The 12,405-nt window shown below is 55.8% G+C and overlaps 6 protein-coding genes across 6 annotated transcripts; 3 read left to right on the top strand and 3 right to left on the bottom strand.

Annotated features, from left to right (window-relative positions):
- Positions 1-35: 35 nt before the first annotated feature.
- Positions 36-591, top strand: OSTLU_35567 (predicted protein; the record flags this gene model as incomplete). Its single annotated transcript, XM_001418770.1, has 2 exons — positions 36-62; positions 220-591. 2 exons carry the CDS (start codon positions 36-38, stop codon positions 589-591), a joined length of 399 nt encoding a protein of 132 aa, XP_001418807.1.
- Positions 592-705: 114 nt separating this feature from the next.
- Positions 706-3,948, bottom strand: OSTLU_15961 (predicted protein; the record flags this gene model as incomplete). Its single annotated transcript, XM_001418544.1, has 1 exon — positions 706-3,948. The coding sequence occupies one exon, from the start codon at positions 3,946-3,948 to the stop codon at positions 706-708; it is 3,243 nt and encodes a 1,080-aa protein (XP_001418581.1).
- Positions 3,949-4,460: 512 nt separating this feature from the next.
- Positions 4,461-5,438, bottom strand: OSTLU_15960 (predicted protein; the record flags this gene model as incomplete). Its single annotated transcript, XM_001418543.1, has 1 exon — positions 4,461-5,438. The coding sequence occupies one exon, from the start codon at positions 5,436-5,438 to the stop codon at positions 4,461-4,463; it is 978 nt and encodes a 325-aa protein (XP_001418580.1).
- A 616-nt stretch (positions 5,439-6,054) lies between these two features.
- AOX3 (amine oxidase) lies at positions 6,055-9,054 on the top strand (the record flags this gene model as incomplete). Its single annotated transcript, XM_001418769.1, has 1 exon — positions 6,055-9,054. One exon carries the CDS (start codon positions 6,055-6,057, stop codon positions 9,052-9,054), a length of 3,000 nt encoding a protein of 999 aa, XP_001418806.1.
- A 73-nt stretch (positions 9,055-9,127) lies between these two features.
- On the bottom strand, positions 9,128-9,841 carry OSTLU_32405 (predicted protein; the record flags this gene model as incomplete). The annotated part of the gene is made up of 1 exon (XM_001418542.1): positions 9,128-9,841. The coding sequence occupies one exon, from the start codon at positions 9,839-9,841 to the stop codon at positions 9,128-9,130; it is 714 nt and encodes a 237-aa protein (XP_001418579.1).
- A 593-nt stretch (positions 9,842-10,434) lies between these two features.
- On the top strand, positions 10,435-11,919 carry OSTLU_32404 (predicted protein; the record flags this gene model as incomplete). The annotated part of the gene is made up of 1 exon (XM_001418768.1): positions 10,435-11,919. One exon carries the CDS (start codon positions 10,435-10,437, stop codon positions 11,917-11,919), a length of 1,485 nt encoding a protein of 494 aa, XP_001418805.1.
- Between the last annotated feature and the right edge of the window lie 486 nt (positions 11,920-12,405).

Here is a 12,405-nt window from a genome sequence, read left to right as displayed (position 1 = left end):
ACGACGCGAAGGTCGACGGTGACGGACGGCGCGCGATGGCTGGAAAGGCGAAGCCGAAAAAGGTTCGTTCATCGTGTCGTTCGTTCGTCGCGTCGCGACGCCGCGCGACGCCGCACGACGCCGCGCGATGACCGCCGCCGCGGACGGACGCGCGATGGGCGCGACGCACGCGTGACGCGCGACGCGACCACGAGACTGACGGCGAATATTATCGCGCAGCACACGGCGAAGGAGCTCGCGAGTAAGGCTGCGGCCGCGCTCACGAACAAGGGCGGTGGGAAGAGCGGTAAGGCGGACCGACTCGGTGGAGCGGCGGGACACGCCAAGTTCAAATGTCCCGTGTGCGCGCAGGGCGCGCCGAGCGAGAAGACGGCTGTCGCGCACTGGGATAGCAAACACGCCAAACTCCCGTTTGTGTTCGCAGACTGGACGGACGCGCACGCCGCTTCGGGTGGTGTGACGACGCAAGGCGCTGCGGTGAAGGGTGGGAAGGAGAAGACGGTGCACGAGCTGCAAAAGACCGCGGCCGGACGAGCCGAGTTGGCGCGCCGACAGGCGGAGAAGGAAAGAATCGCAAACTTGCAGTTTTAGAGGAGGGTAGTCATGGTCTTGGTCGGAAATTCGGCGCCACAAATAGTCGTTGTACGTTACGTTGTTTTAATGCATAAGAGGAGAAGTAAATGTGTGTTAAAAAGTTTGTGTGCTTTAGCACAGGCGCAAACACGGCTTCGTCATCGATTCAACCTTCGTTCCCGGGGAGAAGTCTTCCCAATCAAAGTACACTTCTAGCATGACTAAGTGATGGTATATGTCAGTCAAGCTATGAGGCTCGAGAAACAGCGCACCGCAATGCGCGAGAATCATCTTCATGTCTTTTTCGATCGGCGCGAACCGTTTGCATCGTAGACGCATCAGAAAATCGTTGACGAGCAATTGGCAATAGTGCACGCGCTGGAAATGTGGGCTCTCCACGGACGCGCCGCCGCCCCATTCAATCTTCCACGGTGGTTTTCCTACCCAATTTCCGACGCCCTCTTTTAAACTAAAGTGCACGCCGCCGTTTTGTCGCTTGGCCAAGAGCGCGATTTTCTTTCCCGCGCGCACCTGGACGCCGCGTTCGAGGTATTGCAGCGCCTGCCCCCAATAGTGCTCCTCGCGATCGTCGTCGTCGAATTCATCATCTCCTAAGGACGTGGCATCGGAGACAAAAACGGTCCTGTCGCTTGATCCCTCGCGCGCAGAGTCGCTTTCAAAGTCTTCGCTTCGTGGATTCGACGCCATGTTCGCTCGAACTCTGCGAAGAGATTCGCACATGACCTTTTTCGCATGCGCACCGTCAAAGTCGCCGAGAATGCGTTGATTTTCAATTGTACCACCCTTTCCAATCCCTAGCGGTGCCGTCGTAATCGTCTCTTCTTCGTCCATGTGCAAATCAAACCAAAAACACACCGCATTCATGTAGCCGTGCGCGATTGTCTCCATCTTTAGCACGGTTTCCCTGCCCTTGCTCTTCTGGGAGTCATCAAAGAAGAATTCGAATACTTTTTTGGGTTTTGTCAACACTCGGTAAGGCTGGTCTCGCATGTACGTCGCCTCGTACGTGCTGTCCCATCTATACTTGTTGAAGGCGCTCATGTTGAAACCGTCGACTTCGCTTGTGTACGCTTCGATGCCTGCGCAATAAATCGTCGCCGCCGCGGGAACGACTGCGCACGTAGATGCGCTCAATTGCTTACGGGCTGCTTCTATCATGTCCAACACGTCATCTCCGGTGAGTCCGGCGTCGAAGACGTCCAGAACGATAAGATTAACGCCGTCGTATGGCGCATGCTTGCCGCGTTCGAGTTGCGTCGCGTCGCGCTTCAGGACGCTCACCTGAGATCCGTAACCATTCGCGGCAACATTTCGTCTAGCGACGCTCACGAGCGATGGATGCGTGTCGCAAGCGACGACGGAATCCGCACCCGCTCGCGCGGCGAGCATGGCGAGTATACCGCTTCCCGTGCCGATGTCGAGCGCCCTGCACGTGTCTCCGCGAGCCTTGATTCGCGCAACTTGACGCCCGAGGGCGTCCGAATACGCGTGCAGACGCCCCTCATCGCGAAGCATGTGAAAGTGATATTTTGGAAAACTGGCATCTTTTTTCGTCACTTGATCGTACTCTGCATCTTCGACACTAAACTGTATACCGACTGTGTTGTGCGCGCACGTGAGTGGCAACACGCTGCCTTCTTCTATTGATATTTTCCCGGGCATGAACTGGACAGCGGCGCGCATCGAAGAAGGACAATCTTCACCACCAGGTTTTGTTGAAATTTTCACATCATCAATCAAAGTCATCTCGTACCAAAACACCACGGCGTTGAACTTGCCGCGCTTCGTAAACGTTAAATCAATCGTCTTCTTCTCGCTACAGTCTGGCGGCATGAGGAAGTCAAATTGGAACACTTGCACAGGATCGCTCAGAGTGATGTACGCGTTCTCGAATAAATCAATGCCTGCAATGTACGTTGGGTGCCATCTGTAACCGTCTATCGCGCTGAGATTGATTCCGTCAAAGGCGGGCGTGCGCATATCGACGGCTTGGGCGTACAGCGTCGCGCTCGACGGAATGACGACTGCGTCTGGCAACAATAGCTTGTCCAAGGCATGCCTAACGGCGGGAATGATCCCCGAACTCAGCAAACCGTCGTCAAATACATCGCACACGCACACGTTGCACGATATTGGGACATCGCGAAGCAACGCGAGATCAGTCGGACGCTTGTACACGACTTTGACTTGGTCATCACTGTATCCGTTGTTCAACAAATTCTCCTTCGTAGCCATGGCGAGGTACAGCCAGCGCTCGGTAGCCGTCACGTGATGCGCACCGTGTTTCAACGCCAACATTGTATTTAATCCCGCACCGCAACCGATATTCAAAACTCGTGCATCTTTGGCGTCGTCGTGCATCTTGTCGATTGCGCATTTAATCGCCGTAGAGAACTTGGCGCGCCGAACGTCGTCTTGTAAAACCTTGAAATGTCTCTTCGGGACGCGAATATCGGCTTGAATCGTCATATAATTGTACGTGTCCTTCAGATGATAATCATTTTCGGCTTGGAATGGGGTCAATAGCGTGTTGGGCAGCATATCGCGAGGATGCACACGGTGAAGCGGCGCCGAGTACGGCAGCGACGAAATTCTCTCACTCGTTTTCCCGGAGCTCGGCAGGGCATATTGTTTCTCTTTTCCGCGTCCGATGTATAAATCACGAATGACTGCTTGCGTTGCCTCTTCCAAACCGCGCTTCAATTCCTCATCGGTCGGGCTCATGGTTAATCCGCGCTCAAACTCGAGCTTTGCGAGTTTCGGTTCCCGCAAACCCATGAGCGCGAAACCCTTCCTCGCGTAACCCTTCACGAAAACCTTGACACTCCCGTCGTCATCTTGTAACTGCGTGAAACGCTCATTCGCCAATGTCTGCGCGCGATGGCCATCCCACAGAGCTTCTTGAAATAGACCCAAGTTCAAGTACGCGAATGCGCGATTTGAGTGGCACACGTATAGCGTCGGGTGCGTGACGTTGTTTTCAGAAACCTTTCGAAACACCTTGGCGTAAGCCACCACACACTTGACATCGTCTCCGGCTTTCAAATATCGCACGGCTTCGTTGTTCAACTCGGCGATTGATCGCGATTTAAATTTTGGATCTCGCGCGAACTCGGCGTCCCGTTCGCGAATGAGAAGTATTCGCACTCGCGTATCCCTCTCATCCGCAATCTCCGCATCTCGCTCGCTTGCGCGTTCCAGAGACGCGCGTACAACACTATCCCCGTCCACATCTTCTTCGTCACTCTCGTCGTCACCATCTCCAACCTCCTCGCGCGCGTCGAGACTTCGGTCGTCGTCGTCATCGTTCTCGCTCTCGGTCAACCTACGAGCGCGAGCGCGATCGACGCCCATGTCGACGCGTCGCGTCGTGCTTCGGCGTGCGATCGAACGCGAGTTACGGCCTACGATTCGTGCGCTTTATCGCGGCGCCACCGCACGCGCTCCCCAGTAGCGCGTCGCGATATGGTGACGTGAGCGGTTTCCGCGAGCGTTTTCGTCAAAAACGCATCAAAACGTTCAATGGCTTGCAAGAGGCGCTAGTCTACAAGCTATCGTGTCACACACCGCGCCTTTTTCGTTCAGACCGCCGTGGAGAAGCAAAAACACACGCTTCGACGATGGCGACGTGGGTGAATCGTTTTGCATTCCAACATCTTCCAAATTCAGTTTCACCGCTACGTTCTATCCGCTACGTCAATTCGTTGGTTTCGCGAGCCTCGCTCGCGCGGCGTCGACGGCGACGTCGCACGGGAGATACGCGACGTCATACTCGATCGTGCGCCCTCCGTCGACGCACGAACGACGCACGTCGACGGCGACGTGCTCATCGCGCGGAACGCTGTACTGCTTCGCGAATCTGCAAATCATTTTCTACGATCCATCGCGAGCGCAACTATGCTAATCGCCGACAAGTACAGCGACATCACTCCCCAAGCCGTGTTAGCGTCGGCATTTATCGTGTCCACTGCCAAATTCGTCAGCCCAGTCAGAGCGTTTCCGACGACGAACACGAAAAGTTGTCGACGATTGATCGCGCTCGCCAATACCGGAATGTCGCACTTCCCCCGTCCGTTCGCGCTTCGCGCAAACCACGTCATACAAACATAAACAATGATGACTTGCAGATTGAAGGCGACGATCCAGAGCACGTACGCTGCGTTCCCAGCGCGCCTTGATGTTGGTTCGACATACGCGTGAGATGCGATGGCCGCAAACCAAAAAGCACAGGTCACGATCGCCATCGTTTGTAGCCACCTTGAAAAGTTCAACACCGGTTTCGAGAGCGCGTTGCCGAGATGCGCCGCTATGAGATGGATCGCAAAGTACCCACCGCACGCGCTCGAGACGCCTTCTCGGTTCATCGAGACGAACCTTGTCAGGACATTCGTCTCGGACTCGTGCGATCGCACATCGGGGGCTTGCAGGATCCAAGCGCTCAAGCCGTGACAGGATAACACGTACTGATACGCGAACGAAATCAATAAACCGAAGGGCAACGCCCTGTGCGCTGCGATTGGAAGCGTGTCCGCACACACTTGAATGACGGCGAGAGTGAAGAAGAAATTCCAGTGCCGTCCGTACTCGGTCTCGACGGAGTGATACCCGATCATGGTCGTGATCGCAAGCCTGGCTAAACCCAACAGCATGACTTGCATCACTTTACGCCGACTCGCGCGCAAGTTTCGCTTTTCCTTGCCTCGAGCGAATCGCGAGACGACGCTCGAAGAAAATACGAACGAACCGGCGCCGACGTCCATGAGGGACACACCGTACGTCTCCGTCTTGCCCAAACGTCGAGGAAAGAGGGTAAAGTCTACGGCCAAGATGGCGACGACGGTCATCATAGCGAGCGTAAACCTGTACAGCGTGAGCGCATCTTCGCAAGTAAACGCGGCGCTGTTGGCGCGGCTTCCCAGCGCTGGGCGCGCATTACAAGCCCAGTACAAGAAGCAGCCTCCCGCCACGGCGCAGGCCACGGCCAAGGCCTTCGTCACCGCAAACATGCTCGCCAAAGTCGCCAAGGCGAGCATCGCCGTCTCTGTACCCACTAAAAGCGTCGTCTTCGTCGACGTCGACGCCCATGACTTGCATCGTTCGCGAACTGTGACGCACGCCCACGCGGCGACGAGGACGACGAACACCACGGCGTTGACTTCACCGTACGACGTCCCTGGATTGTCGCTCACGAACGCCACCTTGGCGTCGCCATGTCGCATCGAGACACCACGACCTTGACTCGACACGACGAGCGACGTCGAGTGGCGAACGGCCGCACAGCGGGGCGCTCGCGCGCCGGGCCAAGTTCGTCAACGCGCGCGCCGCTCTGCGTCGACGCTGGGCGCACGCGCGAACGGACTGCGACGGAGTCGACCGAACGCACCTGACAGTCGCGGCGCGATCGCGGTCGCGTTGTCGAACCACGCGGCAAGCGCTCGAGGAATCTCACGGGAGTCTCACATGCCGGCGGTTGACGACGACGACGACAACGAAGAAGACGTCATCGCGCCTTTACCGCCCGCGAGGAAGCGACATGACGTGAAATTCAGTGATTGCGAGATGCGCCCGAGCCAAGCGAACGCGGCGAAGACGAAGACAGCGAACGCGGCGAAGACGAAGACAGCGAACGCGGCGAAGACGAAGACAGCGAAAGTAGCGAAGACGAAGACAGCGAAAGTAGCGAGCGCCAAGTGGTGCGCGGTGAGTATAGCAGACGAATTTGACGGCGAGTTGATACCGGGAGTGCTTTTGGATGCGAAGGAGTACGTCAAGAAGGTGTCAGACGCGAAACTACGCGCCGTTCGATTGCTCAATTCCAATCGAGTTTTGTTGCTTCCACCCTCGAACTGCGCGCGCTACGCGATTCACACTGACGCGAAGACCTTACGAGAGACGTGCGATCGCATGGTGTTGGTGAAGAACGCCGGTAAGACATCGACCGAGTTGATGAAGAAGAGGCAGTACTTCAGAGTCTTGGCGCCAGCGCTACCGCCGAAACCGCTGCACGACGTGCTCGAGACGAACGAGGAATTTGACGCACCGCTCAATAGAATTACGTGGTGGGATGGCGACGTGTACGTTTTCGCGCAAGCGCGCAAGGATAATCCACAGAACATTGATAAAGCGTTCATCAGAATCGATCGCACCACCGGAGAGAAACTCAAGTTTACGAACTGCTCGGCGACTGGTGAAGTCGAGATAGGCACACACATGAATCGTTTACGCTCTAACGAATCCATAAGAAGATACCTCGACCGAGCTCGCGTCTACGCAAAAGATTTGCGAAAAAGGTGGAAGCGAGTATATGACGAGGGAGGTCAGCGGCTGGATGTCCCTTCAACTCTTCCGGAGTTGACGACGACGGTGTCAGCGGTGGTGGTCGAAAATGGTGTTCCGAAAGATGCGTTGGCGTCGACGACGATGAAGGTCATCAAATCGAAACCGGTGACACCCAAACGTAAGCTTTCTGCTGATGACTTGGAAACAAAGGCAACCAAGAAGAAGTGCGACGTCAACGACGCGGTCAAAAAGCCTGTACCGAAGAAACGAATCGAGGAAAAGCCAGCGAAACCGGTCAACGTGCCGTGGGGCGGAAACCCGTCACCAGTTATCGTCGTCGTCGGTGCCGGTCCGGCTGGACTGGCTGCGGCGAGAAGTTTGAAAAATCATGGTGCATCCGTAGTTGTTTTAGAGTCGCGCAGCCGACCAGGTGGGCGCTGCAACACCGTTGAAATGCGGGAGATGGCGAGCGCGGGCTTACCGAGCGTGCAGGTTGATCTCGGTGCATCGTTCATTCATGGTTGCCACGATTACAATCCTGTGTATGCGATTGCCAAGAAGCATAAAGTCGCGCTCAACACGGCAGGTGGCGGTTACAGCGCTGGATGGGGAGAAAAGTCGTCGTGGTATAACGCCGAGGGCGGACGCGTGAAAGAACAAGACGTTGCGCAGGCGTTTCAAATCTCGCGCAAGGCGACTGAAATAATGTTTATTAAAAATGCCGAGGACATTGAGCGGTCGCTGTGCGTGCCGATAAAAAGCACACAAAACGAACAGTTACAGGCGCAGCATTTTATCGCGTCGCCGTCGGCGAGAGGTTACGATGAAATCGAGGAAAATTCTGATTGCTCCTTGGAAGACGCCTTCAACTACGCGACGAACCAAATCGTGAACTCTTTACTTAACGGGAAGAAACGTTTTGAAAAGGTGAAACCAGTGTATGATTCGATACCAGTAATCACTTGGGCGTTCGTTGCGCCTATGCGAGAGTTGTCCTTCGTCTTCGAGCGAAATGTGCAAGACGAAATCAGAGACATTCTCGCCCCTGATGGGCCAGTCAACGCAAATGAAACATCATATGTCGAAAGCGAAAGTGACGCGTCCACAGTGGACTCCGCCGTAAAACGGCCGCCGGGCAAGGTGGAAAACAAACAGTTAGATTTTTCTGACGGCATGGTCGTGAATGGATACAAAGACCTGCTCATAGATCGATTAATTGGGGAGAAAGATGGCGCGCTCGATATCAAGTATGAGCACGTCGTCAATCGTGTGAAAGTCGACGAGACATCTTTCATGAACGAGTTTGGACAACAGATCAAGGCAAAGCAGAAGTCATACTGTGTTACGTGCACAAACGGGACGCAGCATCCGTGCGATTACGTCGTTGTCACCGTGCCACTGGGTGTCCTAAAAAAGAATCGCATCGAGTTCACGCCGCCGTTGAGCGATCAAAAGTTGCGCGCGATTCAACGCATAGGAATGGGTACCGAAAATAAGGTTTACATGCGCTTCAAAGAAATGTTTTGGCCGAAGTCGAAATTCTTCCAAGTCACCGATCCACGTTATCGCTTTCTGAATTTAGACGCGTACGGCAAAAAACACACCCTGTTAGCGCATGTCGCCCCGCCGTACGCGCACGACTTCGACGGTAAAGATGAACTTGAAATTGTTCGCGGCGTTTGTCGAGTGTTGCAGAAGATGTTTCGGTTGAAGTCACTTCCTGTGCCAGATGACTACATCGTCACGAACTGGGGAAACGACGAGCACTCTTTTGGCGCGTATTCGTATGCGCGCACCGGCACGACTGTTCTCGACGTCGAGGCTTTGGCCGCTCCAGAGCACGATGGACGGCTTTACTTCGCCGGAGAGGCGTGTTCAATTACTGGACCGCAATGTGTGCACGGTGCAGTCGTCACTGGCAACGCCGCCGCGGTGAACATTCTCAGCCTCGGCAACGTTGACATTGACGTAAGCAAAATCGTCGGCGGCGACGCGGGCATGCAAGAGGACGAAGAGGTGAACTGGAAACAGTGCCACAAGTGTAGCGTCTGGCGTAAAGTTCCTTCGGTGAGCATGCCGATTGTGGAGGACAATAGCCTGTGGGAATGCGCGGACGGCGGCGTTTGGAACACTTACCTCGCGAAAGAAGGGTGCAAATATAGCGACGAGAGCAAAATGTAGATCATGTTCTAGAATGGAAAATATAGGAAAACAAAATGTACCGTTATTCGAACTATGCCTACGCTAAGCTACGCTATGGATACTTCGTCAAGGTGCGTTCGGTCCACGAGCTTTGGCGTCGTTGGAAAAACGAGCACGAGTTTTGGAACATCTTATGCGGTTCCAGGAAACTCACAGTGACGAACTCCCCGTAAGGCGATGCTCCAGTCTCGGCGTCGCGACCCCCGTCTCGGGCGAGCTTTCGCATCTTTTCCAGCCATTTACGCGACAGCGTATTTGTCAGCGTCGAGTGCACGACGACGAAACCACCGCATGGATTCACTCGACTCCACCAGGCGTCGAAGAAGCCTTCGATGCGGTTTGCGGCGCCTAAGTCGATCCACAACAGGTCGAAGTACTTGACATCTGGAACGGCCAACGTGCTTGGTAGCTCGCTGTCGAACGCATCGCAGACGTGGACGCGCAAAAACGATTCGCACCCCAGCGCCTGAGCAACCTCTTTCACTCGATGCGCCGTAGTATGCTCGTGCGCGCAGTTGTCGACGATGTGAAGAGTTGACGCGTCGAGCTTTTCATAGTCATAATCAGGTGCTGTCCAAGGAACGTCGCCGATGCGCGCCTCCTGACGCTGAATCATCGCTCGATACGTCGCAATTTCATCGGCGTTGTCTCGCATCGCTTGGAGCAAAAAGATGCTCGTGTACCCTGCGCCAACTTCCAACACGTGCGCGGGCTTACAAAACCGAGCGATTGCGTACAACAAAGGTCCCATATTTTCCGCGCCCATGTGTAAATCATACAGCGGCTCGATCGCGCTGAGAAAAGATTCGTCATAAATGCCTCCGCGCGTGCGCTTTATGACGTCTCGAGCGTCGCCGTGCGTCACCGCCATCGCGGGCGCACGCGCGCGCGCGCGCGATGAAAGCACGTGATCCACGATTGCCATCGTGTCTTTCGTCTCCACGCCGATGTCGGAGAGCGCAGAAATTGCTTTCGTTCTGAAAGCGTCGTCCTCGTTCTCGTCGTTCTCGACACTTTTCGCGAGGTCGTCGAGCGTAGTTTCTGCGTCGCGCATCATCGCCACGTACCAAGGACACTCGAGTGAGCGCGCTGCGCGCTCGAAGGCGTTTCGCGGTTCGTCGTCGTTCATCTCGTCGATATCGACGTTCGCGGCGCCATCGTGTGCGGCGAACCGCGCGAGAGGCACGGTCGTCCCGAACGACCGTTCGCGGACCAACCGCATCGCGTCATCTCGCGCCTCCCATGCGCGGTCCTGAACGGTTTTATCTCGCGTGCGCGTTCCGCGCGCGCGCGAGCGCTTCGACATCCAACAATGCCGCCGCCAAGCTCGACGCCATAGTCACCATGGGTCGACAGGCGATGTCGCGCGCGCACGATGCCGATGGCGTTGAGGACGCGGTGCTGTTTGACGAGGACAAAACCTTGCTCCTGGACGCGCTGGAGCGACAAGCGTCGCGTGGACCGTGTCAAGGAACGCGACCGTGGGATTTGTGGGATCCCGCGGGCGCGCTGGCGTACGACGCGTGGAGCATGCTGGGGAATATTAGCCCAGAGCGCGCGATGGAGCTGTATTGCGAAGTGATAAGTTCGAGATACGCCGATTGGTTTGACATGCTCGTGCGAGGTATGAGCGAAAAACAGAAACGAGCGATGATTGCGACGGCGAAAGAGTGCGCGCTGGAGTATTATCGCGCGTTAGCGAGCGGGGCACTAGGGGAATCGGCGCGACTGGCGCAGACGAAGGACGCTCGCCGCGCGCTCGCGTTCAATTCCTCCACGGGACCGACGGCGTTTTTAGATGAAATGTTCGCCAGCGCGGCGGACGATGAGTTTGTGAGACTTCCAATCCTGAGCAAGGTCTCACCACGCGCGCGGTCTGGACATATGTCCGCTGTGGTGGACGGCGACACCATCTTCTTCTCGCACGGTCGAGGCTCACGCTCGCGATTACTCGGTGATTTGTGGGCGTTCGACCTGGCCACGGGTGCGTGGGCCGAACGCAAATTGCAGTGGCCTGGGTCGACGTGCGCGGGCGCGGCGAGCGCGACGATAGGATCGAAACTGTACGCCTTTAGAGGGAAATCAGCGGATGACTGCGACGTCGACGGTGTGTACAGTCTCACGGTGAGCGCCATTGATTTGACCGCCGATTACGCGTCGAAAGATTTCAAGTGGACGCACGTGCGTTGTGAAACAAGCGATGAGGTTTCAACGCCTCCGCGTGCGCGATCCGGTCACACTTCGACTGCGATCGGCGATCGAATTTTCATCTTCGGCGGCGTCGACGCGAAGACGGGAGACGACTTAGATGAACTTTGGGAGTTCACACCGACGACGACGGTGTGGAAGAAATTAGCGAATGGGACGCGTCCACGAAGTTCGCACGCAGCGACGAGTGTCGACGAACGATATTTGCTCGTTTGCGGCGGTTCGACTGGCAATGAGTTATGCGATTGCGGCGCAGTCGACGTGTACGACGTCGTCAAGGGCGAGTGGGGAACTGTCGATGGCGACAACGAAGACGGTGATCGCCCATCGCCTCGCGCGGCGCACGCGTCCGTAGCGATTGGAAATCAGTGGTTCGTCATTGGTGGTGGCGATAACGAAAACGCAACCCAGGATGCGTACACGTTCGATTTACGAGCGTGCGTGGACGAGCGAAAGTGTCGGTGGACGCTCTTCGCGGAGTCGTGCGCTCTAATTGGCAAGGAAGGTATGTCGGCGAGCGCCGTGGTGTCGCCATCGTCGAAGCGTGTGTTTTTGCTTCTCCACGGCGGTCTGAACGAAAAAGGCGCGGTGTGTGACACGATAGCTTGTAGACTAGCGCCTCTTGCAAGCCATTGAACGTTTTGATGCGTTTTTGACGAAAACGCTCGCGGAAACCGCTCACGTCACCATATCGCTATTTTTAGGTTTTAGTCCGGAGACGTCCGGAGCGTCGAGGGGGAAGTCTGCGGTGCCGTGCTGGTCGACGAGTGCTGGCCGTCGGGTGTCGTGCAGGTGCACAGGAAGGATGCGAATGATCGTGACTTTTCATGCCTCAGTACGACGCAGAGAACCTAGGGTGAGGTGTAATAAGTATTAGCTAGTCGGTCGGTTACGGCACTTCTCCCGAAGCGCCTCCCTCCCTCATGCTTAGGGTTTAGGGTTTAGGGTTTAGGGTTTAGGGTTTAGGGTTTAGGGTTTAGGGTTTAGGGTTTAGGGTTTAGGGTTTAGGGTTTAGGGTTTAGGGTTTAGGGTTTAGGGTTTAGGGTTTAGGGTTTAGGGTTTAGGGTTTAGGGTTTAGGGTTTAGGGTTTAGGGTTTAGGGTTTAGGGTTTAGGGTTTAGGG

Source organism: Ostreococcus lucimarinus, chromosome 7, assembly GCF_000092065.1.
Source record: "Ostreococcus lucimarinus CCE9901 chromosome 7, complete sequence".
NCBI lineage: Eukaryota > Viridiplantae > Chlorophyta > Mamiellophyceae > Mamiellales > Bathycoccaceae > Ostreococcus > Ostreococcus sp. 'lucimarinus'.
Note: the sequence above shows the minus strand (reverse complement) of the source record. Positions and strands in the feature narration are given on the sequence as shown.